At 53.9% G+C, this 25,725-nt stretch overlaps 1 protein-coding gene across 1 annotated transcript; it reads right to left on the reverse strand.

Annotated features, from left to right (window-relative positions):
• Positions 1 to 2,675: 2,675 nt before the first annotated feature.
• SEPTIN3 (septin 3) lies at positions 2,676 to 24,181 on the reverse strand. Its single transcript, XM_057316137.1, has 13 exons — positions 22,861 to 24,181; positions 21,816 to 21,870; positions 20,843 to 21,156; positions 16,310 to 16,501; positions 13,021 to 13,149; positions 12,519 to 12,600; positions 11,409 to 11,546; positions 9,946 to 10,063; positions 8,945 to 9,040; positions 7,241 to 7,340; positions 5,750 to 5,801; positions 5,363 to 5,456; positions 2,676 to 3,213 (listed from the first exon to the last, which is right to left on the reverse strand). The coding sequence occupies exons 1-13, from the start codon at positions 24,179 to 24,181 to the stop codon at positions 3,148 to 3,150; spliced, it is 2,757 nt and encodes a 918-aa protein (XP_057172120.1). The 3' UTR covers positions 2,676 to 3,147.
• Positions 24,182 to 25,725: the final 1,544 nt, after the last annotated feature.

Below are 25,725 nucleotides of genomic sequence, written 5' to 3' on the forward strand. Positions count from 1 at the left end.
TCCACACCTGTCCGCTTGGTTCCTGCGTCGTAGCCCAGGAATGGTTGATCAACTGCCGGCGGGAGTAGACAGAAGCAGGATTTTCCTGCGTGCCCCCTGGGTCAGGAGGCTAATGCCCTTCGGAGAAAGGGTCCAGAAGGATTTCTCACTTATCCTAGGGCGAACAGAACTTTTCCCCCACCAGCAAAAGCCTGAAATCTGAGCCGGTTTCTTGTGAGGCAGCATTCGGGAAAGGGTGCATGAGCTGGGTCAGGGGGAGCTGTGCCTGCTCAAGATCGAGAGAGAGAGAGAGCGCGAGAGAGCGCGAGAGAGCGCGAGAGAGCGCGAGCGCGCGAGCGTGTGTGTGTGTGTGTGTGTGTGTGTGAACCATCGTACCTGCCCTGCCTCCTCCAAACGGTGATTGTGAGGATCCGGTGGGATAGGTTATACTGGAATCACTTTGAAGACTAAAATGTTGTCCATATTCTATTTCCTTTAAAATTCACAAAACAGCACCAAAGGGCTTCAAGCAAAGGGATGGTAACATCTTCTGGATTACCGTATTTCATCAAGTTTAAGATGCTGCCAGTTATAAGATGCATCATTTTTAAACGTACCACTAAGAAAAAAAAGTTGTCAAAGATATGTCATCAGTTGTAAGCTGGGTGTTTTTGTTTTTGTTTTAAAGATTGTATTTATTTATTTGACAGAGAGACAGCCAGTGAGAGAGGGAACACAAGCAGGGGGAGCCAGAGAGGAAGAAGCAGGCTCCCCGCGGAGCAGGGAGCCCAATGCCAGGCTGGATCCCCAGGACCGTGGGATTAGGCTCTAAGCTGAAGGCAGACGCTTAAGGACTGAGCCAGCCAGGCGCCCCTTGTTTTTGTTTTTTTTTTTTGTTTTTTTTTTTTAAGTAATCTCTACACCCAGCATAGGGCTTGAACTCATGACCTGGGGATCAAGAGTTGCATGCTCTACCGACTGAGTCAGCCAGGTGCCCCAAACTGATTGTTTTTTTTTAAACACAAGACTATTGGAACAAATGAAATACAATAGGAATGGTGTGAAGCTGCAGAAAGAGCATTGACAAAGAGTCAATGTGTAACTTTGGGCAAGGCAACTACGCTCTCTGGACTTCAGTTTCCATAGCTGTATGAAAGGATTGGGCTAGAAGAACTGTTTTCTCTTAGCTGTGATATTTTAAGTTCGCAGAACCACTCAAATCTTCCATCTCCCCATCTTTGGTCCTGGTCCTCATCATTTTACCTGCGAGACTCCCCACCACTCTTCTATTGCTTGCATTCACCCTACGGAATATTGAGGCCCCAAACACAATTGCATATAATCATCCCATTCAAATTCAGAAAGAGAGAGAGAGACAAAGTCGTGTTATTTGCTAGCTACAGAAGAGATTAGGAGCCTGAAAGGAAGGAAGTTTGGTTTAAGTTTGAAAAGACAAGAGACAAGCTAGTGCTTTAAATGTAAATTCTTAATTCTTAAAGTATTATTCACTGTACAGTAGACAGGTTTCTGGGCACGATGGGCCCACTCCTTTCATAGAATTCGGTTTTATGCCTTCTGGAGAAAGGAGGGAAAAGCTAGGAAATTAGTTAAATGAAAATAAACCTTGTTTTCATTGAAGGAGATGGGCTATACAGAACACAGCATCCCTCAAGTTCTAGCATGATAGCTCCATCACTCCTCCTGAATACAAAACTCCATGAAATCATGACTGAAGTCCAACCTCAAGCCAACTGAAGACAAACTGATCTCACGAAATGTTTTCCATCTGTAATTCCTGTGGCTGCTTCTTACCAAAACGGTCCCTGTCTCGCCCTCCACCCATGATGTAATGGCTGATTTGGCCAAGGAGTGAGGCGCACAAATGAGACACAGGCCAGACAGCTCCTGTTCAAACAGCAATGTTTAGTTGTACAACACATAAAGTCTAGCAACATTTACACAACCAGTCTGAGTGTCTGTTGGCTTGTTTTCAACTGGGAAATTTAACCACGATGTCACCCAAAGGTTGGCTGGGACTGGTAACATTTAAGAAACGGGTCGTTCTTGCATCCCCTAGGCTTGGGCCTCTTGCTCCATCAGGACTTAGTTGTAGATGAATGGCCCACAAGTCACCAGCCTTTGAGAAAGTACTGTCCAGGTGGAGATGGCGGGGGTGGGCAGGCGGGGGGGAAATCCCATAAAGACACAGTATGTGGGGCAGTGGCAGCCAACATTCGCAAACATTCATGCATCTGATGGGGGGCTTTGCCCTCCGCTGGGTATTTTCCACTAGCCTACAGGGACCAACTGTGGCCAGGCTAAGTCATTACTCACATTAGCAGGGTGGAGGTGGGGGCAGAAGTAGTCAGGATAGGTAGGAAGAGATCCCTCTTATTGCTAAGTGGACAGAAGGGTGCTTTTTTTTTCTTCCTAGAGTTCACATCCCGTGGGTTTCTGGAGTTTTGTGTCTGTGTTTGGTTCTTTTTTTAAGTTCGAGGGTAAGGAAGTCAATTCCAGAAATGTCTCTTCAGGAAAACCACTCTTTCTAAGTGGCTGCCTTACGGGGTGGGGAGGGTGTGAAACTGAACTCTGGGCCAGCCACAAGCGGTGATTTTTTTTTTTTAAGTGACCCTAGGCCTGGCTCCCCCACATTTGTAGTGACCCATCATTAGAAAGAAGCTTTAAGCAATGAAAGAGGTACCCTTGTCCCACACCGGGGCTCACACGGCTGACATCAACAAATCTGACAAGCAGAAAAGTTGCTTTCTTGACCCTTGAAGGAAGCCAAGAGTAGCTCATGCACGTGAAAGGACAGGGAGCAATGCCATTTCCCCTTGGAGATGGCTACAAGTAGCTGGTATGGGTTTGCAAGGGCAGAAGGAGCTCTTGATGAGTTCTTTCCCCCTACGGATGGGCTGGGACCGGCTGACACAGACGATGGAGGAGGGCCGTGCTGCCGAGAACTCCATTCCACTGGGAGGAGGGGGGCGGTTTGGATACAGGGAGGAAGCAACTGTCCTAAAGAGACAGATGGCCCCTCCGACCTCCTGAGAGCTGAGGGGGGCTGTGGTGGTGGTGGGCTGGGCAAGCACAGCCCTAAAAAGGGCACAGCCCTGCAGCAATAACAGCTGGGAGGGATGGAGGGAGAAGCAGCGCTTGAAATGGCCTTCATTCAGCAGTGGGGCAGGGGGTGGCTGGCACGGGTGGAAGGACAGTGCCCAGGAGGCCTTCTCCCTGCAGGGGGGTTGAGAACGGTTGAGGGTGTGGAGACCAGCAGCTGGCAGCAGACACACAAAACAGCTTCTCCGGGGAGGCTGACATCAAGTGGTAGGGGTGCCAAGCATCATTCTCTACTCAACCTCTCCAACACCCGCCACCCCGGCTAGACCTCCCCTTGCCAGTCCTAGGTGGCCAGTCCCAGGTCTACATACACAACTGCCTACTGTATACCCCAGGGATCCCTCTCCTGTTGAAAGGTAGCAACCTCTGGGCTTTAACCCTGCTGCTATTCTATCCTGACAGGTGCTTACCCTGCAATAGCTTTGTGGGTGAGGGAGGATGTGTATGGGATTGGTGAAGAGCCTCCAAGGAAGACTGAGACCATAGGTTTTGGGGCTCTGGTTTTGGAGTCATCCACCTCTTTCCCCTGGCCCACCGAATCCTGGACTGAAGTCTATGTGTTTTCCTAGCACCTGAGTGATAAGAGACTAGAAATGCTGGGATTTGTCGTGGACCAGTAAAACACCGAGGGCTGGACCAGAAGATGGAACTGGAGACTGTATGAGGTCATTGTAAACTGTAGTTAGTTGGTGTTTTCCCTTACCTAAGGCTAACCTGTTTCCCCAGCCCCAAGGTTCAGCCATCTTACAGACTAAAGGAGAAAGAACAACTTGTTTGTAAAACCAACGGGGGGAAATCTATGCATTAATAAATACAGGGCTGAAGGGAATGGCAAGAAAAGTCTAGACTGTATGATTGTGGGTATTGTTCAGAATGTCTACAGGAGTGAGGAGGAGGGAATCGGGGAAAAGCAGAGAAAGACAGACAGACAGACATGCACAGTGAGAGAGAACAGAAGTTCAGAGGGGGACAAGCATGTATGAGAAGCAAGCAGTAGAGAAGCCAGCTTGTTCAGGAGAAAGAATCCTGGTGGAGAAAAGTGAGGTGTTGTCTCAAATTTGCCTCTGAAGCCAAACCACTAAGAAAGGCAAAAGTTGTGTATTGCTCTTGATACTGCTTTAGATTTAATTCTTCTAGAACTTAATGCCCAAAGAAAGGTTGTCTCACTGGACCAGCACATGTGCTTCTCGAGCCAGATACTGGGAACTGGGTAACTCATTGTGTTTCCTCCTCTGCCTGGACCCACACGGGTCCACCATGCACTGTGGAAATTTTCTTTCCCACTCGTCTCTGCGGGCCTGATTTCTCTCGTAATCCCAGTGTATCCTGTCACGTGTTTGGGCTGTGATTTTATTCTAAGGTGGCCTGAAGTCCTTTTTGGAAGCGGACTGGGCATAAATCCTAAATACAGAAATGTCACTAAGGTGGATTAGACTCGAAGCAAGTGAAAGAAGTCAGAGAGGGGCAAGATGCAGGAACGACGGAAGGGGGAGAAGGCAGGAGCAGAGGGGAGCGAGGCAAGGCGCGTGTGGAAGCAGGAATCTGCAACCAGGACAGACGGTGACAGGTGGTGGGTTTTGGACAATGGAGACGACACACACTGAAGGGTGAACTCTCTTCTCCACTTCTGGGCACGAACCCTTTCTGCAGGAGCCCAGCTCCGGCCTACTCTGCTCTCCCTTGACCTTCCCTCTCCAAGGAAGTCCTAGCCTTACCCTAGATGGCCACCCCTCACCACCACCACCCCAGGTCCAGCTCCAAAGCTGTCCTCAGAGAGTCTCTGCAGTCCCCGTTTGTGGGCGGTTCAGAGATAAGAAAGAGTTACCTGTGGCTCACCTGTTCCCCATCATTTTTAAGGGAAACCTCCCCTAGACCTCTTGAGTGAGGCACCCGGCTTTGTTCTGGGACACAAGGAAAGGAGACAGATAATGGACAGCCATGGAGGAACCAAACTTACAAGGGACCTTCCAGGGAGGGCAGTGAAAATACCTCACCCCTGCGCAGGTACACACACACACACATACATACACACACACGCAGGCACATACACTCTCTTTCCCGTGCACACACACACACACGCACGCACACACGCACTGTAGACAAACTCCACAAACACCAGACAGGCCTGTGGGACAGAGTAGAAAGCAAGAAGGTGGTTGGTGTGGTATTGGGATGTGTGTGTGGAAAAGTGGGTGTGTGTGATGATACAGAGAAAGGGCCGTCAGGGGTTACTGTCGTGGCTTTCCTCTGTGTCCACGCTCACCGGAGGGAGGCCTCCATTGTCATTGAGCCGCTTGGCCCTGTAGGTCTCGTAGTGGATGTTGTGCGTCACTTCCTTGAGGTCCTGGAGGTGGGTCCTGAAGGACAAAAGGTGAGCGGAGAGACGGGTGTGATTAGGGGTGGGAGGAGGAAGAGAGGGACCCACATCTGAGGTCAACGCATCACTCCCGTGACCTGGGCCCAGTGACTGGGACCCACGCCAGAGAGCCAATAACGCTTCTTCGGCCCCTTCTGCTTCATGATGGGACCTGGAACGGGGGGCAGAGAGCTCTGTCAGAGAGACCTGGAGATGGAGGAAGTAGGTCTGAACGGATGGCCTCCTGACCCCAAATAAATAAACCTGCCCTCTGAGGGAAGGGGTGCATCTCACCTGATGACAAAGTCTCGAAGCAAGGCAAACTCACAGTGGTTGAGGTTTTCCACTGGGAACAAAACAAAACAAAACAGGTGGTCATTTCACGAATGTAGCAACACCCAGCAGGTGTACTTCTCTTCAGGGCACGGAGGCATTGAGGAGAGAGCCACGGGGCAGGTCACTTCTTGTAAGCCTTCCAGAGGTTTGCTGCTCTGGGCACTTCTGTGCATGGGAACAATGGCACAATACTATTCTAGACTCTGTGAAATAATAGCTAATAGGGACTATTAGATTTCCCATTTTATAGGAAATTTATAAATACACAGGGAGTCTAAAAACTGGCCCAAGGCCTACGACACAATTCCTATCTTTGAGGAGCTTATAATCTAATTGGAAGACAGTAACACACACAGTGTGACAACGAGCCCTCTTAAAAAAGGGCACCCACTACTCGATGAATCTAATTCAATACAGATTGAGTACCTACTATCTGCAAACCACCTGCCAAGCATCGTGGGAGCAGAAGGGGATTAGGATATGAACGTTCTAGTCCCACAATCTAATGGACGGGACAGACATCCTCATAAATGATTCCAATTCAAGGCAGATGAGAAAATGCCATTAAAAAAAAAATCCCCATTGGGGCGCCTGGGTGGCACAGCGGTTAAGCGCCTGCCTTCGGCTCAGGGCGTGATCCCGGCGTTATGGGATCGAGCCCCACATCAGGCTCTTCAGCTATGAGCCTGCTTCTTCCTCTCCCGCTCCCCCTGCTTGTGTTCCCTCTCTCGCTGGCTGTCTCTATCTCTGTCGAATAAATAAATAAAATCTTAAAAAAAAAAAAAAATCCCCACACCGGGTCATAGGCAAATGAGAGACAATGTGATCCGATGGGATGAACTTGGTTTTTGAATTGAAATAAACTCAGTTGTGGGATTGAACTCTGGCTCTGAAATCCCAGTTTCAGCCACTAACAAGTCATGTGATCTTAAACAAGACCCTTCACCTGTCTGAGGCTCGAGGCCCTCGGGGGCTAACGTTCTGAGTCTCGCCTCCCCTGCTCCCCGCAGAGGGTTATCACATTTGAACGAGATCACTGAAGCAGTTCTTTAAAACCTTTCAGAATCGTTATTGACCTTCTCGAGGTCACATCCATTCACAACAAACGAAAACGGCCACATCCGAAACACCCTCCACAGTTTGTCAGATCACGTCCCCTTTCATGCGAAAACCTTTCTCCGGTTTTCCCCGTGCTTTTTAGTCTCTCCACGTTCTCCATTCCTTCCATGCACGAGTCCGGGCCTCCCGGCCAGGTGCTAGATCGGCCTTTCAGCGCTCCCTGCCTCTAAGACTCAGCTTCTCAATTAGCCTGGAAGCTCCTTAGGGCAGGGTCTGGCCGCTTTCGTTTTGTGTTTGACGTGCCAGGATAGTGCCTGACCTCTAGATGCTGAATACGTCAGCGTAACTGACCACCAGCAGCTGGTTCTTCAAGAAGATGCACTGAGTTACCTTCAATGATCCCCCAGGGAGTTTTTCTGCCGAGGACCCGCTTCCCATTCACTTGGTACTCCTTGTCGCTTCCCACCACAGCGAAAGGCATGCTCTCCTGCTGGACAAACCACACACACCTGCATGTCAGCCTCCTCCCCTCCGGGCCTCCGCGGACAGGACGCCCCACGGTCCCGGGCCCCTGGCCTTGAACTACACGCTTCTGTTGCTCATTCAGTGATCCCACTGATGGCAAGGGCAATGCTCTTGTCTCTTAAAAGACTCTGTTAAAAGGGAGTCTGAAGTCCTGGGTCCGGTCCTGGTCGCACCCCTGCCTGGCTGGCGAACCTCAGTAGGTCAGCTTTCCTTCAACAAAAAGTGTTGTACTTTTTAATAGGGCTTTATCGCATTCGGTTTGGTTTGGAACGACTCTGTGAGCTAGCTAGGATGGGACGACCGCGCTTCAGGGATACCCACCCTGGTGACAGCCAAGTGAGAGGTGCTTTATGCTCCCTCCCATCAAACCTACTGGCAGAGGCCCAGGTCCGCCGACCTCCACCTTCTGAAGTTCATAGGCTCCTCTGCTCCCCCCGCCATGGGTTGTATATATTCGCCAAGAGCCAGCTGTTTGTTGCCAAACCTATTTGCCACACGTGTACTTGTTATCGGAAAAACTATTATTTAAGCCAAGGCTGTATGACCATGGAGAACTGTTTCTCTGAAAATCAAGCTGAGTGTTTCAGAAAGACTTGAGAAAGGTGAGTTGCTCTTGCCCTAAGACCGGACTTATCCTCAAAGAAGAGCCCTTGTCTGTATATGAAACAATGCTTAATGAATGTGAAGGATGTCATTCATTTTAACTTAATAGTTCAGTGAAATATTGCTTTAAAAATATTTAAGATTTGTATACATCGTTTTTTTAATGATTTCTTCACTTGGCTGGACTTTTTCAATTAACTCACCAATGACCTGTCTCAACTACGTCAGATAGGTTATGCACCCCCGACAGAGGAGAGTCGAGACCAAAGCAGGTAAGTGGCTTGTCCCAGGTCATAGTGGTGAGTAGAAAAGCCCAGACCAGAACTCAGGATTGTAATGTAAAATCCCAGAATTATCAAAGTTTGGAATTGAGAGGGATCGTAGAAATCACATGAAGCCTTGAGATCCCCAGGAGACGCCCCAGGGACTGGTGAGAAGACGGTGCTCTGTGCCCACCCCTGAGCCAGAGCGGCTCTGTTTTCATGTTTTATATACAAGAGTTCTGTCTGACATTAAATTTTTTAAGAGTTCCTCTAGAGGGAAAAAAAGCCTATAAGCCACTCACCTAGACTGACCTCTGCACTTTATAGAGGGGAAACTGAGGCAGGGCTCTGACAAAAGCATAGACACCTTGGACCCCAGCCTGATGTTCTTCCTGCCCATGCCCTTCCATCAACCACACCCTGGTTTTTCCAAGCCTTGTGGGGGGAAAAAGAGGCTTTTGGGATAGCCTGGGGATGGACAAGAACCTTGGCTTTCTGGGCTCACAGGGTACACAGGGTTCACAGTCCTAGCCAGGGCCCTACTCCTCATCCTCTCCCATGTCACTTCTGGTCTGGGTCAGGCAAGGTGAGGCTGAGAGTACGAAGAGGGAAAAGCAGGTGGCAAGACAGAAAGGGTACACGATCCACATCCTACTGGTGCCAAGGGGACATTTGTGCGCTGAACAGAGCCCCGAGCACCCACCCGGATTTTGTCATTCTCCGTCTTGTCCTCCAAATCCTCATCAAATTCCTTCTGGGGGTAGAACTCGATGCCATTTACTTCGAGCTCCTTTCGAACCTAGGGGCGAGGAAGAGAAGCAAGGTAGCCAAGTCTCAGGATACTGGGAGTGGGGAGTGTGTGTGTGTGTGTGTGTGTGTGTGTGCACGCACGTGTGTGAGCACGTGTGTGTGCCGAAGTCGGAGGGATGAACACAGCCTTTCACAATCCAGTCGTGTCTGAACTCCAAGGCCCTGAGCAGCAGGAAGACCCAATAAATGGCAGCCCCAGTCATACAGCTGCTACAGCCCAGCCCGAGATGAGGAATAGTCTGGGGGTACAGCTTGCTTCTCTCAGGGTCCAGAAGCTTAAGGTTTCAACAAGCAGCACAACTGAGTACAGACTCCCATGGGCAGTGCTCATGCTGCTATGTGTCATATTCCTGTTTGCAGGGAAGAGAGGCAAGGCTCAGCCCCAAGTCTGTCCGTCTGCCCTTTCTCGAAGCTTGACTTGTCTCACCTCCTCCAGGAAGCCGTCCAGGAACTCCCCACTAGTCTACCTGTAAGTTTCTCAAAGGCAGCGAACGGCTTTATATCTCCCTCGCAGGCCCCCACTGCCATCCCTGTGCACCCAGCGGGGGGTGGGGGGAGGAGCTCATAGAAGACACTAATAAAGACTGGCGGGCAGGTGATTACTTAGTCTAGCCCCTCAAGCGATCTAATGTTGAGGAGGGGCTTCTCATGCGCATGGTGATTTACGTGTTCAGTGGTCTTCACCAGTCAGTTTGGAGGGTGGGAAGGAGGCAGCCTCAGGCTGCTAACTTCTCTTCACCATTGGTCGGCTGAAACCACCAGCCCAGCCTCTTTAATGGTTAAGTGGGAGCTGGGTGGGAAAGGGGGGTTACAACAATCAAGGATAGGACATGGCTTGGACCAGAGAAGGGGAAGGCAGGGTGGGGACAGGAGAAGGAGGAGGGGCCTTCTCACCCTTTGCTTGAATTCAGACTTCTCCTCCAGGGTCATGGTGTCAGCCTTCGCAATCACGGGAATGATGTTCACAACTTTGCTGAGGTGCCTCATGAACTCCAGATCGAGGGGTCGCAAGCTGCGCCCAGAAATGGCGGGGTGTCAGAGCCACCTTGCCCTCCCCCACCCCACCACGGCCGCCTCGCCAGGGCCACCCTTGGGACAGGAGGAAGGAGCAGGGAGCCTGGCTGAGGCCCAGGGGCTCCTCCGTCTCCTCCCTGACACGCTCCCAGCATCTCACCGCCTGCAGAACAGGCTGCGACTCTCTGCCCCGACTCGGCCCCCCATCTCCCCCTCTCTTCAAATCCTGCCCCTCCTTCAGGACAGCGCTCCTGATGTGGGGATCTTTTTCTCCTGGGAATAGCCACAGACTGTCGTCTCTGCCTTTATGTCCCTTTATGTCCTTGTGTCATGGTTACTCGTGTATCTTATTCTCCCTATGGGACAGCACTTTTTTGTAAGTAATCTCCATGCTCAGTGCGGGGCTTGAACTCACGGCCCCCTGGTCAAGAGGCACGTGCTCGCCAACTGGGCCAGCCAGGGGCCCCAGGACAGCACATTTGATGCGCCTTCTCCCAGCCCACACATAGTCCCGCAGAGGCCCAGCTGGGGGCCTTGGCCCTCCCCATCTGAGGGCCCAGCTCCCCCTAGACTCTGGGTCCCCAGTCTGGGCAACTTACTAAGTCAGGCTATCTGCTGGCTTGCTCTGACCTTGGGTCCACATTCTAGGGAGGAGTAAAGCTAATCTTTTTATTGCGTCCCTGGACCCCACCATCAAACACCTGCTGATACCTGGTTCTTCCAAAACTGGGGGCCCGCCTTGCTCATGCCATCCACTCAAGAAATGAACTTCTGGCCCAGCAGTTAGGCATAGTAATACGTTATGGAAGGTCGCCTGCTTACCCTCCTGGGTCTCTCCGTCCCACGCTGGCACTCCCTGTCACACAGCCCCATCTGCCACTCACAACCAGACTTCCCTGCACACCTGCTCATCGCCACCTTCATCTCTAGACATGCTGGGCTGCCCACCCACCAAATGCCTACAGCTGGGTCCTATACCCCCCAAAACACATGCCCTAATCCAGTAGCCCTGCCCCTCCCCGTTTCAGTCTTCTTGCTGCCCACCCCAGCTTCGTGCAAAGCAGCTATCTCCTGAAGAGACGAGGAGCCCTCTGTGCTCACACACCGACTCCCCTCTGCTGGCACAGTGGTGCTAGAACACCAGGGGGCAGCCTGGGGGCTGGGGTTGGTCAGCTTTACTCTCCCGGTAAGAAAATCAGACTCTTTTGGAGAAAGTCTGGGAGATCACAGAGCCCTGACGACATTGAGTCCCATCCGGGGAGACTGGCTCTCCAAGACAGAACGGGCACAGCTGACACGAACCAGAACCAGGCGCAGCCGTGGGGGGAGGGACTGGTACGTACGAGTGTCCTGTGGGGGAGATGAAGTAGAGGCAGCAGTGGACACGAGTGTCGGGGATGCGTTTCTTCCTGGCGATGTTGACCTCCTCCTTCAGGAACTTCTCGTACTGTTCATTGATGTACTTCTCAATGGGCTCCCAGCTGGGGGATTGGGCGGTGTGGGGGGTGGGGGGAGAAAGCAGGTGGATGTCCCAGAAAGAAACGCCTGTTGACCCTTCTCCCTCAGGCTCCCATGGATGGCTTTCCTTGTTAGCAAGGCCAGAACTCTCACGGGCACCTAGTCCTGGGCTGGGCCAGAGAAACCTGCACAACCCGCCCCACCCCAGATAGCAGCACATGCTTTCCCTTCCTCCACTCCTTATTAGCTAGGGGGCTCTGGGGCAGGCTGTGCCCCTGTCTGAGTACTAAGGGTGCCTGGAGGAATTCAGGATAACGAAGAACAGCTGTACAGTACGGCACATTGCAATGGTATATAGAAAGTATTCAACACGGCAACGACTCATCATTATGACACTTGTCCATGCCATCGCGAATTTCCCCTTTAAGGAGCATGCCTATAACGAGAGGAGGGGACAACCAGTCACTTTTCTAAGATGGTTCCAAGTCGTGTTGTTTGGCGGCCCTGCCTATGTGCGGCAGACCCCAGCGCCCTCACAGAGGAAACGTGGTCTCCGTTCCTATCTGGGAGCAAATCTCTGCCTGGAATTTTCCATCTACATCCTTGGGGGGATGCTGACGGCCGCTTTGCTCTGCGAATTCCCAAAGGCTCTCTCCTCATGGAAATTCCCCTCCGTCCTCTCTTCATGCAGGGTTATGACACTGCCCACAGGCCAAGCTCAGCCACGGCCTTCCGCTCAGCCTGGATTTGTGCCCCGGCTCCCCGTGTTCTGTCTGCCCTGCTGTCACCTCCAGGCAACGCCACAGCCAAAAGTCCCTCTGCACTGGCCCTCCTGGGCCTCTTGCCTCGCCTCCGTACAAAGCCCCCGTCTCCCATCCTTTAGCACGCCTCCCCACTTAGCCCCTCGGCATGGAGGGCGCAGCTCGTTCTCATATGAATGAATCTGCACCGTGTTCAGCGTCGTCAGGGCAGAAATCTCACAGGCAGACATATACCAGTTTTCATTGTTGATCTGGTCTCCGAAGCCGGGGGTGTCGATGACGGTCAGCTTCATTTTGACCCCGCCTTCCTCTATCACTGGGGGGTGAACAGAAAAGGCACCAGGGAGGTCACTCGTCAGGCTGATGCTGGCTACCCTGCTGCCTACCAGCCAGGGAGACGCAGGCTCCTTCCTTCCTCGGGACCAATTACTGGAAAAGTCAAATTCAGGATCTTCCCACCTCAGCACCTCTGTTCATGCTGTTCCCTGCTCCTAGCATGCCTTCCCTGCTTCTTGCTGCCTGAATCCCACCCATGTTCTACCATCCAGCTCAGGCCCCATTTCTAATCCCTTCTGTCTTGTCTAGACCAAGGAATTGGCTCCATAAATTTTAGGCCTCCTTCTCTTCTGTCTTGAGATTGCTTTTCATTTGTCTCATTTCCCAGTGGGCCTGTCTCTCCCTCTCTGGCAGACAGCCTTCTGCACAGTGGCCACAGGAGTCCCTGCCTGGTCCTCACCGTGTCCAATAGCTTTGATCTCCACCGTCTTCGGAATCTTCTCCTCCCGGTTCCAGCTGGAGGCCTTGCGGCTCACCTGGGATTTGAAGAGCGTGTTGACCAGCGTTGACTTGCCCAGTCCGCTCTGACCTGCCACAAGACAGGAGGAGGATGACACGGTGGGGAAGACCCGTGTCCACCTCCTGAGCCTGCCATCTTTCCCACGAGCTTACAGAATTCTAGAACCTTGATCCAGGCCATGCCCCCCACTCATGGGGGGCAGAGGACTGAGCGGGAGAGCAGGCAGATGCGAATGGTTCCCTGGTACCGGAGAAGGACTTGAGGAAACAGCAGTTGGATTCCACATTCTCTCCTTCCTGGAGCCTCAGGACCGTTGGGAGAGGGGACAACCTCTGCCTTTGGCCAGTGTAGCAATTTTTTGTTTGTGTCTGCTGGACTTCAGCTTTTAGTCTTTACTAATACTAAACAGAATGACAGAACTACTTTGCCCTCTGATAGTGCCTCAGTGGACCCGAGATTTTCACATCTGTTACCCAAATCTGCCTTTGAATCCCACAGCCCTGGGAATCCCATAGCAGAGCTCTCTTCACCCCCAGCTCAAGCGGTCCTAGAGATTGACCCCACATGACATAAAATGTATGCAAGGTCACATAACTAATAAATGCAAGACCAGGGACTTGAACCCAAGGAATCCCTGGTCCGTGTCCACTCTTTATTCCAGTGTCACAGTTAGTACTTCATGCAGATAAATGCCTGAGAGGGCACTGAGGGAGGAGGGGGCAGCCAAGCAGGCAGGGCCGGTCCCTCACCTCCACTGCCCTCACGAGCGCTCCCTTTTGACCCGTCTTTTTCTTTTTTTGTGTTGTATTGGTTTTTTGTTTTTAAAGCAGGCTCCGCTCCGAACATGGGGCTTGAACTCAGGACCCGGAGATCAAGAGTCACATGCTCTACCAACTGAGCCAGCCGGGTGCCCCATTTTGACCTGTTTGACACAGGCCTACAGAATCTACAGAAGATTCCGTTGCAAGGAGGAGTTCTGCAACTAAAAGGCACTTGAAAACCACTGGCCCAAGACGTGCTTCTCAAACTTGTACACGCACGAGGATTGTGCAAGCAGGCCCTACAACTGCTCAATGGTATCAGCATCACCTGGACCCTTGCAGGAAATGCAGGGTCCCAGGCCCCGCCGCAGCCCTATGATTCAGAATCTGCACTTTGACAGGACTCCCAGATGAATCACATGCCCAGTAGAGTCAGAAGCACTGGTCTAGAACATCCCTGTGGTATATTAGGAAAAGGACAGGCCCGGAGGGCAAAAGCCTAAGGCTCCAGACCCAACAGAGCAGTTTCCCTGAACACCTGGGACTAGCCGTGTTTGCTCCTCTGGTTTCTTTACTGACAACTGAAGGCAAGGGAGGGAACTGGATGAGACCAGGAATAGCAGATAAGGTGCATGTCTCATTCCAACTGATCAATCAGTAGTAGCCGCCTAGACCAATATGTTAACAAGGCCACCTGCATGCTCAGTCCCGAACATGAGTCATGACTGACCAGCAATGTCTCTCCCCGTGCCGCTGCTGGGGAGAGAAGAAGCCTGTACGGCTTCTACTTGCTGTTTCTGGTCTGGATATTTCCTGAGGTCATTTGCTCACGAAGTACTCTTGAGTGCCAAGTGCTGTGCTGAACTAGAGGTAGAGAGGCGAACAAGACATCATCTTTACCCTCCAGAAGCCATTTAGTGTGAGGAAGACTGAAACACAAGCAGGCAGTTACGATGTGTTGCCATAACCGCCGTGAAAAAGGGAACCACAGGGTATTAAGGCAGCAAACTGAAGGGAATGTAATCCAGTCTGTCTGGAATCAAGGAGGACTTCTAGGAAGAAGCAACAACTAAGCTGAAATCTGCCGAGAAACTTTGAAAGACCACTGAGAAGCTGGAATGGGGTCTAGACAGCGGGAATGTTAGAGTCAAAGGCTCCGAGGCAGGAAAGAGCACAGCGAGTCCAGGAGAACTTACCACCAGGGAGTAGAATGCTACGTGGTTAGTGGTAGGAGGTGAGTGGAGAGAGAGCACCAGGCCAGGCTAGGAGTTTAAGCTCTTAAATCTATTGAAGGCTTTTAAGTAGGATGAATGACCTGAGGAGTTCTGCAGGTTAGAAAAATTATCCAGTCACTGGTGAACAATGGTTTGAAACAGAAGGAGGACGAGGAGGGTCAATGCCACTCAGAGTGTGGCCCGGGTTCATGGTCCCTGAACCATTTGCTACTCGTTCTTGAGATAAGAAATTTGTACCAGAAAGTAAATTGACCGTAACACTAAACACACTGTGTAGTTCAGCTGATGGGTTTTTTTAGAGCAAGACTTTCTAGATGATTTCAACTCCAGCCACCTCCTTATCTTTGAGCAGCACTGAGGCAGGGGGCTGTGACGTTCTAGGTGGGAGCCCTAGCTCAGCTGAGAGTGGTCACAGTGGAGATGGAAAGAAGTGGGCAGACTTCAGAGAGATTTACAAGGGAAAACTGACAGGTCTTGCTGATTGATTGAATTGGGGGATAAGGGAGAAAGAAAGAAGATGCCCACATCCCTGTTTCAGCAACTGAGTGAATATCTCACTACTAACAGCCAAAGGTCCCTTCCTGCTCTTCCATGCTGTGACCTAGCAACACTGCTTAGTGACCAATCAATGTCCTGAAAATTCTCTTTAAGCTTTCAAGCGCTACAGAAGATCAGAAAGAAGACCGCCCGGGGCGCCTGGGGGGCACAGTCGTTAAGCGTCTGCCTTTGGCTCAGGGCGTGATCCTGGCGTTCCGGGATCGAGTCCCACATCGGGCTCCTCCGCTGGGAGACTGCTTCTTCCTCTCCCACTCCCCTGCTGTGTTCCCTCTCTCGCTGGCTGTCTCTCTGTCACATAAATAAATAAAATCTTAAAAAAAAAAAAAAGAAAGAAAGAAAGAAGACCGCCCGCCATCTGATACCAGTGGGGAAAGACACTGGTGATTTCTCCACGCCACACACCTAAAAACTGGCTGAGCATTGCTAAGAGGCTGCCTGCGTCCACCCCCCTGGTGTTGGGGCCAGGCTGACCATCCACCCAGAGTTCCTACCCCTGATCAGCTAGTCTTCAGGGGAGAAGAGAATCAGGCTTTGTGATCAACACAGTGAAATCTCTCCTCCTGGAAAGAGCTCCTCCTAGGGAAAGCCAGGGCTGAAGCCCATCCTAGAGAAAGAAATAGGATCCTCGGTACTGCCCACCAGCATGGCCTCTAGTGACCCCGGAGCCTTCCATACCGACCACCATGATGTTGAAGTCGAAACCAGTCTTCATGGTCTTCTTGCGCATCTGCTCGATGATGGTGTCAATGCCAATGTAGCCCAGCAGGTTCGAGTTGATGCTGACGGGTTTCATGGGCACTGCCGGCTTAGGCCTGGGCTCAGGCACCAGCTCTGACATGGCTGCGTCCGTCCTGGCCTCTGGGAGCCCTGCAAAGCCAACGTGGGAGAGGTGGGCTGGAGGAAAACAGAAGTCACGTGGAAGCCGCAGTATTATTCTCTTGATACCGAGTCACACAGAGTTGGGACTGGAAGGACCTCAGGGGTCATGCAGTATGGATCCCTCATTTCACAGATGGAGAGACAGAGGCCTGGGGGGGGGGGTAAGAACTTCCCCAAGACACAGAGCGAGTCAGATGCCAGATGGGGGTCAGTGCCCAGCCTCTCCAGCTGCTGGGGCACTCTGGTGCACTCGCTGCTCCAAAGCATGTCTGTGTGTCTAAGCCAGGAACTTCTCCGACGTGGCCATGTTGACATTTGGGTCTGGATACTTATTAGAGGGGGAGGTCCTGTGCACTCTTGGATGTTCAGTGGCCCCCTGACCTCTACTACATGCCAGTTGTGACAACCAAAAATATCTCCAGACAGTGCCCCAAGGGCAGCATACCCCTAGTGGAGAACCACTGGTCTAAAAGATGATATCTGGGGTTATTCTGACTTGAGTCCTACCTCCTCAAATAAAGGGCTAAGACCTTTTAGGACACTGAATCTAACATCTGTTGACTCTCTGTCACTGACCTCAGTTGCTTTGTCTTTTAGAAGCAAACAGGGCTACCCCCCTCGCCCCCAGCCTCAGCATCCCCTCTGTTTCATGAGTATCACTGCAAGGTAGGGGTGTCTATGCCGTAAGGAGCCCCAGACACCATCCTAGCCTAGTTTTAAATCTGTGGGAGGAATGTCTCTCCTTCTGACCAGACCAGTGGGAAGGGGATGAGACACAGCCAGGTTGGGGCAGCCACTTGCCTATGATGACATAGTGTGTTCTTGGGATGGTGGGTGGCAAAAGAGAGGGGAGGCTGAGGACAGAGCCCTTCCCTGGTCGGGAAAGGCCAACATCCCTCTAGGTCTGGCAGGTCACACATAAGGGAAATCTGTTCATTTCCTCATGGGGCCAATGTCCCCCAGGGTAGGTTTCAGTATACAGCAACTCCATTTTCCCATCCATAAAATGGGTGCGTGTGTGGTGAAGTGCAATGGGCCTGGCCCTGCTACTTGCCGGATGTGCGGACTTGGGCAAATCACCTCCCCACTGTGAGCCTGCTTCCTCACCTGTAAACTGGCTAGGATCATGATTAAGGCTGTGGTAGGATGCCTAGAAGTACCCGGCATACTCCTCCCACTCTCAGACCCTCTTGCCCCGTGCCCCTTTCAAGTTCACCAGCTTGTCTGGAGGCCAAATGACATGGGGCGTGTGCAAGCGATGCTAATTACACAGCAGTTACTGGACTCCACGCTCTCTCGAGGACCCCTTCCCGCTTTGCCATTCTGGAATCCTGTGGTTCCTGCAGAGTCTCAGGCTCACAGGGAGAACTGATGAAGCAGCAGATGGGCCAGAGGGGGAGGGGACAGGAGTGCCTCCCTCCCCCACCCCCAGACTCAGCCAGGAGTCTGTTCTTGTACCCCCACCACCTGGTCCTGCCACCAGTGCTGGCAAGACTCTCTCTCTCCCAATGGGAAACTGTTCTTTCCTTGTCACTCCCAGGCACAGCCAAATCTGACAGAGCCTCAGGACCTCCCCAGAGCCTGGCGTGGCTCCGTCCTGCTTCCCGGGAAGCTGTTGCCAGCCAGGCAGCTCCAGGCGGCCGCAAGATTGGCTCAGCCCTGCAGCAGCTGACTCTCAGCCTGGCCTGCTCCTCCACTCTCTGCACGTGGCTCCCGGGCCCCACTCAGCACACCTGCACCGGGGGCCGTGCCCCATTTTCCCTGCCCAGCTGCTGCCACGGCTGGCCCAGGCCACTTCCCTCATGCCTCTACAGCCAAGGCCACTTGTTCTCCCAAGCCACGTTGTGAGATAGATCCATGGGGAGGGGGTGTCTTATCCTATTTTACAGACCTGGAAAGTGCGTCTTGTATTCATTTTCGGGACATTTTGTTAGTATCCTTGTAAAGGGTGTGGTGTCACTATGGCCGGCTCAGCTCTAGCCCGCTAACGGCAGCACTCTAAAAGAGCATTCCCAAAAGACAGACCCTGGTTGCAAGAAGGGGGCTGCCCACCAGATTCCCAGGCAACTTCTAGGACCAGCAAGCACCTCCTAGCACCCATGCACACACTGTGTGGAGCACCTGCTGGCAAGTCACCTCTCCCGACCCTACGCCAATTACACGCCAGGCACATGCTAACAGCAACCACCCGTCAGCCACAAGCACTGCAAACGTGGCAGGTCACCATGTCACAACCTCTGCTGGACAACCCCTGCCCACTCCGGCCCCCGGCTGACACCTACTCACTCCTTCTTCACCATTCAGCTCAAGGCCTACCTCTAGAAAAGCCTCTGCTTTCTACCTGAGATGGGTGCCCCTCTTCTGTGTTTCCTTGGCCCCCTGAGTACCTTGTACCCATCACGTTCATTCCCTCACTCCATCCCTTCTAGGACATTCATGTGCTGCCAAATGGGAGCCTACTCTAGCCAACCCCAGACTTGAGGCCAAAGATACTTTTGAACCCCAAACAAGGTCCTTGCCCCCAAGGGTCCACTATGCGGTGAGGGTGCCTGACAAGTACATAACAATTCCCAGGGCACAGGACGATGCAGCCTTAGAGTGGAATTCCGTAGCTGCATCCTCTGCCCAGACAGCATCCCTGGTTCTTCCAGGCCGACCCCCGATGGGCAGGTGGCCCAGGCTTAACTCCTAGCTGGATGACCCCTGTGAGCCTCAGTTTTGTCCTCAGGAAAATGGGCACAGTACCTACGTTGCTGGGTTGCTGTGAAGGTTACACAAAAGCATGGACATAAATTACCTGGCACTGAACATACGCCCACCCCTCTTCAGGGAAGAGGCCATGTCTCATTGATCTCTGTGCCCCATTGAACCTAGTATAACACAGGCACTAGCAATGAATGGAGGGATGGAGGGATGGATGGATGCCTCGCAGGGAGGCAGATATCAATGGATGGATGGATGGATGGATGGATGGACGGACGGACGCCTCGCAGGGAAGCAGATGTCACTGTAAACCATCACCTTTCTTCTCCCTCACAGGCTGCTCCCTTTGCAGAGCAGCCGACCCCCAGCCAGCAAATGGCTCCTGTGTAGGCCACAGTCAAGGGAGTAGACTCTGTTAAGAGAGAGCCTCTCCCTCCCCGCAACAGGGATTGGATGGGGGTTCCCCAAGGGTGGGAAGAGCTAAGGATGAAGGTCACAGCAGGATATAGCTCAAGTGCCATCCTGCCTAGGGTGGTCCTTGGGGGTCCTCCTAAGCTCCCAGCTCTCCCAAGGTTTCTGTCAGCAGCAGCCCCAGCCAGGGGCCACCTGCCCCATCAATGCTCTAGGGAGAGGTACTGTCCACCTGACTCAGCTCTGGCTAAGTCCTCCGCAGAAACAGCACCCCCCCTCCCCAAGCCCAGCAAGGACCCCGGTGCTTGCTTCTACACAGGCAAATGAATGGCTTTGTCTTTGTCTGGCCCAGGGACCCCACCCCTCTGTTGGGAAGGTGGCAGCAGGGGGAGGGGATCTTTCCAGAATAGCACCTGCCTCCTTGGCTCAGTGGGGAGTGGGGGTGGGAGGGGTCTCTACAGCAGAGAAGCTGTAGATCTTCCCTGCTCCCAGCCCTCGCAGTCTTCAAGGCCCCACCCCCACCGGCAGAGGCAATTCCAGACCACCGCAGCTCCAGCCCCCGCTCTCAGAAAACGAATCACAGAAGACGTCTCGGTCCTTTCCCATTCACAGTTGCAAAGGGCCCTGGGACACCCCCTTCCCCCATCCCAGTCCTCTGGAGGCCAATGAGTTCCCTTGGAGACCACCAGCTGGTGCCTGTCTCAGCGTGCGCCTGTGTGTGGGGGAAGGGGCCTATGTGTCAGCGCACAGGTCTCTTATCTGGCTGTAGGTGGCCCTGATACCTGTGCGTGGTGTGCATGTGTGTGCGTGTCTTGGTGCGCTCTAGCGTGGGCTTTCTGTGCACATCTGGGTCCCTGCTCGTATGTCCGTGGGCCTCTGTAACTCCCCGCGATCCCGTGTGTGCATTTCTCCGGGCATGTATATCTTGGGGTGTGTGCGTGTGTCCGTGCATATGTCACCGCGCGTGGGCTCATCGGCGCAGCAACCCTCCCTCTGATAGCACCTCCAGCCGGGCTTTTCGGGGCCGCAGCCTCCTCCCAGCGGGCGCCGGTGGCCGGGCCAGCCGCCCTACCTTTGGACATGAATCCTCCTTTGTCTCTGTTCCTCCGGGGAGATGCTCAGGGCGCGGGGCTGCAAGGCTGAGCCGGGCGCGGGCTCCTCCTGGGCAGAGCGGCCCCTGCAGCCGGGCCTCGCCCCTCCGCGCTCTCCGCCCACCCGCCCGGCCCGCGGCCCGGCCGCGCCGCCCCTGCGCCCCGCGCCGCCGCGGCCGCCCAGGACCTCGCTTCGGCTTGCTCGGCGCCGCTGCCCCTGCCCGCGCGCACAGATGCCGCTGCCGCCGCCGCCGCCGCCGCCGCCGCCGCTGCCACCCGCACCACGTGACCCGCGCGCCTGCCGGCCCCGCCGAGGGCCCCTCCCCCTCCCACGGCGCCCGCGCCCGCGCCCGCACCCGCTCTCCGCCCGCCCGCACGCGGGAGCGGGTACCGGGTCCCGGGTGCAGGCGGCCCAGGAGGCGCGCGGGGGCGCTGCGCCTGCAGCTCGGGATGCCGGGCCGGGGGAGGTGCCCGCATCCCAGTCTCGATCCCTGCCCGCCCCCCCATCCCGCTCGCGGCCTCTTACCCTCCAAGCTGGGGTTGAGGCGGGGGGCGCCGGGGACCGGTGGCAGCGGCGAGCGGCGGTGCGTGCGCGAGTCACGCGGTGGTGGGGATGTTGCGCGGGCTCAGCGCGCTTCTGCCCAGGCGCGGGCGCCTGCGGAGCCCTGAGTCAGGGGCCCCGCTTTCAGGCCTGGCTTCTGGATGATGAGCCCTATGACCTTGAGCTGGTCAGGAACTTTCCTGAGCCTCAATTTACCCATCAGAAAAAATGTTCATGCATTCAGTCAACATTAATGGACAGTACATTGCCAGGCCCTGGGAGCACAGGCATGAGGATGACCATTCTAGGCCTAGTGGGGGAGACAGCTGGACTGTCCTAATATAGGGGCCTGGGGTATGCATAGGGTACTCGAGTGCTCAGAGGTGGGCATCCTGGGCAGAGAGGGATTTTGGAAGAGTTCATGGGGAAGCTAAGGGCCAAGACGGAAAGGCAAACGGTGGTGGGAGGGAAGAGGGGAAGGCCACTCAGTAGACAGGGGTGGCAGAGGTGAGCAGACTCAGAGGGGAGAGCTGCATGGTGCTGGTGGGCAACTCACAGCTCCTGATGCAGCAGCAGCAGCAGCAGAGAAAATTCCAGATGGAAATACAGAGCTAGAGGCTGGAGAAGATCAAAGTCTTGAAAGCTGGGCTAAGGAGCTGGACTTTGAGGGAAGCCAGTGGTGAGTCACCAATGACTGTTAGCCACCATCAAATATGTGAGTCCCTGCGGCAGCTGCGGTGGGTGCAGAGGGCAGAGAGCCTTCCACCCAGGGGGTGGGGGCAGGGGAAGGGAGGGCGGGGACTGTGGCATGGCAAGGGCAGAGGGAGGAAGAGGAGGCGACAGCCAGCCAAGTACAGAGGAGATGATCAACGGAGTTGGAAATAGACTGGTTGGGATGAAAGAGAGGGAAAGATGAGGAAAAGGAAGAAACCCAGGTTTCTCTGACACCGAATGAACTTCTAGCCCTTATGTGGACCTATTTATAGTTCTATGTAGGACTTATATACATTCAGGTCTCCAACTTACCTCTCAAGACTAAAAGGCAGGGGGCGGGGGACCAAGGAAGATCAGGTCACGTGGGGCACCTTTCAAGCAACAAGTATCTTCCTGAAAGGCTGAATGTGCATCATTTAGAAGGTCTCGGGTGAGGTCTCTACGAATATCTAGAGAAGCACCGTAGTGACGGCTGTTGGGCGAATCCCCACTTACTCGTGCCGCTCTGTGTTTTCATGCACGTGGTTTGCTTTTAAAGCTGGACTCAGCTGTAGATCACCTGATTACTCCAGCTCTTCAGGGACCAAAGAACCAACCACGGAAGATGCTAAAGGAAGGACTCAGCATAATTGCGCCTCCACAAGTCACCCCTGGAAACTTTCCTTCTGGTGACTTCCCTCAACCTCAGCTCTGACTGGCAGGTTGGGACCCAGCTCCGGGTGCATCCCCTGTGTTCTGCCCCTCCATCTTGTTCCCTTTTCCCCCAGCACATTCACCTCTGACCTTACGGTCCCACCTCCCTTGCCCGACCTATTCATCTCCAGGCCAATACACCCTGACCCCCCACAGCAGCCCAGTACACCCCCAGCCAAGCTCTTTGCACTTACCTAGGGCTTCTCTGGCTGGGGCCCGCATGACGGGCTCTGCGGGCCAGTCTGTGGCAGCATCTGCGGTAGCATGGCCCCACGCTGGGGCTGTGCCGCTGCTTGGCCGCAGCGGGTAGGTGGCTGATATGGTCAGGTTAATGACTCTGTCCAGTGTGATCTCCCCCATGGCTGTGCCCAGCTTGCTTGTGTCCAAAGCCAAAGAATCTGTAGTTCTGTCCAGCTTGGCTGTGTTTGTTCTGGCCAAAGTCGTGGCTCTGTCCGTCCGGGCTGTGCCCAGCTTGACTGTGTCTGGTACCGCCAAATCCACGGCTGTACCCTCTGTGGTTGGATCTGACTTGCCTGGGCCTGCTGCAGCTCTGGCCGTGCCCAGCTTCTCTGGCTCTGGGGTTACCACATCCATGACCATGCCCCGCTTGGTTCGGTCTGCGGTAGCGAAGTCCACGGCTGTGCGCAGCGCGGTATCCAGGGCAGACGACTCCAGGCCTGTATCCAGTGTGGATGTGCTTGGTGTGGCCGGATGGACAGTTAAGTTAGGTCTGTTGGTGACCATCGTGGCTAAACGTCTGACTGTGCCTAGCCTGGTTGTGTCCAGAGTAGCCAAATCCATGGCCGTCGCAGGACCCATGGTAGAGGTGGCCCTTTGCAGATGCAGCCTGGGTCTCGGGATACCCCTGGACCGGGGCCTGCCTCTTCCTGGAGAAGCTCTGGTAGTCACATGGGCAGCCCCTGGGACAGGATGCTTCTGACCTACCAAGCCTGGCCCTGCAGGGCCTGGCGATTTCTGTGCTAACCGGGATTGAAACGGTAGGGCCAGGTAGGAACTCACCAGAGGCTTCTCCACGATGGGCATCCTGCTGGGTTTGGCCAGACCTGGGTTCCCTGGGCCCTCAGAGTGGACTCTGCCCCCCGGCACTAGGGTCCCAGATCGTGAGCCTGGGCTGGGCAGCCTCCCTCCTCCATGGGTGGCAGCCTCCCTGCCCGGGGTGGGCAGCTCTTCCCAGTTAGAAGGTAGGGGACCCAGGGGCCATGCCTGGCTGTTCTGACGGAGCGTTAAAGAGATGGAGCTGAGCTTCCGGGGCACGGTTTCCTGTGGGGGCACACTCCGGGCCCTGGTTCCAGGGCCTGGTCGGCTGGAAGCCTGTGGGCTATGGCTTTGGGAAAAGGCATCCAGACGGATGGTTTTCCTGAGGACAGGGATGAGGGGAGACACCCCACCAGAGAGCTTTGAGGGGCGGGCAGGGTGCCCCAGCAGGTGGCTTTGGGACAGGGAGGCTCCAGGGCTGGGGGTGCCATGCTGCTGCATCTCAAAGCTGTGGTCCATCCAGGTCTTCCGTCTTCCCCTGAGGCAATCAACAGAGAGAAGGGGCCAAGCGGGGGTGAGACGCTCAGCTTGCATTTCTTTGATTCCTAGTTAATAAAAAGCATGAAAACTTCTTTGCTAAGTAGCAAATTAATTTTTAGTTGTCAGTGTTTGCCAGGGTCTTATAAAACAAGACAGTATTTTAAAATGCAAAATATTTAAATCCTATGAAATGTTACAGAGTAGTGCGTGATTCATCATTTTAATATTACGCAGTCCCTAAGGTACAAAAGAGTTTTAAAAATTGTTCACTTTATAATTGAAATGGAAAGAAATTGCTAAATATATATATAAAGCTTAATTTCTAAAAATAATTTTCAACAATGAGGAAACCAGAAATATAAGAAATATATTTACAAGAAAACTTATGACATATAAACATATGAAACTGTGGGTTCCTCAATGGCTTGAGTTTTATACTACTTATCAAAAACACAAATGCCTAGATGTCAGGGGTGACTGGCTGGCTCAGTCGGTAGAGCATGCAACTCTTGATCTCAGAGTCTGGAGTTCGAGCCCCACGTTAGGCATGAGGTTTACTTTAAAATAAATAAATAAATAAATAAAGCACTGTCAGGCCCGAAGGGGCCTTGTTCAGGGACCCGTGGGCAGGAGGGCAATGGTTATTGGAAGCCTGTCTGCCTCTGTCTTTTTCAGGAGGGGCCAGAAGGCTCTGGGTTCCCACCCACAGCAGCCAAAATAGGAGTTCAGGCATCCAGGTGGGAGGCCGAGGGATGACCAGTTTGGCTTGGGAACAGCGTCTGCCGCTGGGGCTTCTGCTGGGAACCAGGAAAGAGCCTTGGGCTGGCCTGCTGCTGGAGCCAGAATTTGCTGGAGCGAAGAGGCCGTGGGGAAGGGGAGGCTCAGGAAGTGAAGTAACAAGGGCTCGCAGCGAACGAGCCCCAGTCCCTGCCCCTGGGGAACCTGCCGTCCCCAGTGGTGCCAGGCAGCGAAGCAGGCACAGCTAAGCTGGACGTGGGCGTTGGAGGAAGCATTAGCTCAGTGTTTGGCCTCAGAGGAGGAAGGCTGGACCGGAGACTGGGATAGTTCCCACAGAAGACCCAAAGGTGAAGGTGTGGTATCTTCCTGAAAATCGACTGTGGGACTCCTAGGCTGTATGGGGGTGGGGGTGGGGGTGGGGCGGCATGAGGCTACAGGTGTAGTGATCAGGCCCAGGCCAGGCCACAACGATGCTGACCCTGGAAGATGAACCCGCCAGATCTGCTGGCGGGAGCAGTGACTCCCGTGCCGTGTGACAGAGGGATGGGGGGGGGAGCAGAAGTGGAGGCAAGGACAGTGGCAGGGACACTGTTGAAACTCCATGGCTGGGGGTGGGGCTGGAGAAGGCTGCCCAGCACAGCAGTAGAAATAACAGACCACCCGGAGGTGGGGAGAGGTGGGGGTCAAGGACTCTGGCCGGTAGTCCGTTCCCCAAGGTGGACTCCACGGCCCCCAGATGGCCAGCTGGTATACCCTTTGGGCTCCATGTAATTCACTTGCTGGAC

The sequence above is a fragment of the Ursus arctos genome, unplaced genomic scaffold (genome assembly GCF_023065955.2).
Source record: "Ursus arctos isolate Adak ecotype North America unplaced genomic scaffold, UrsArc2.0 scaffold_21, whole genome shotgun sequence".
Taxonomy (NCBI): domain Eukaryota; kingdom Metazoa; phylum Chordata; class Mammalia; order Carnivora; family Ursidae; genus Ursus; species Ursus arctos.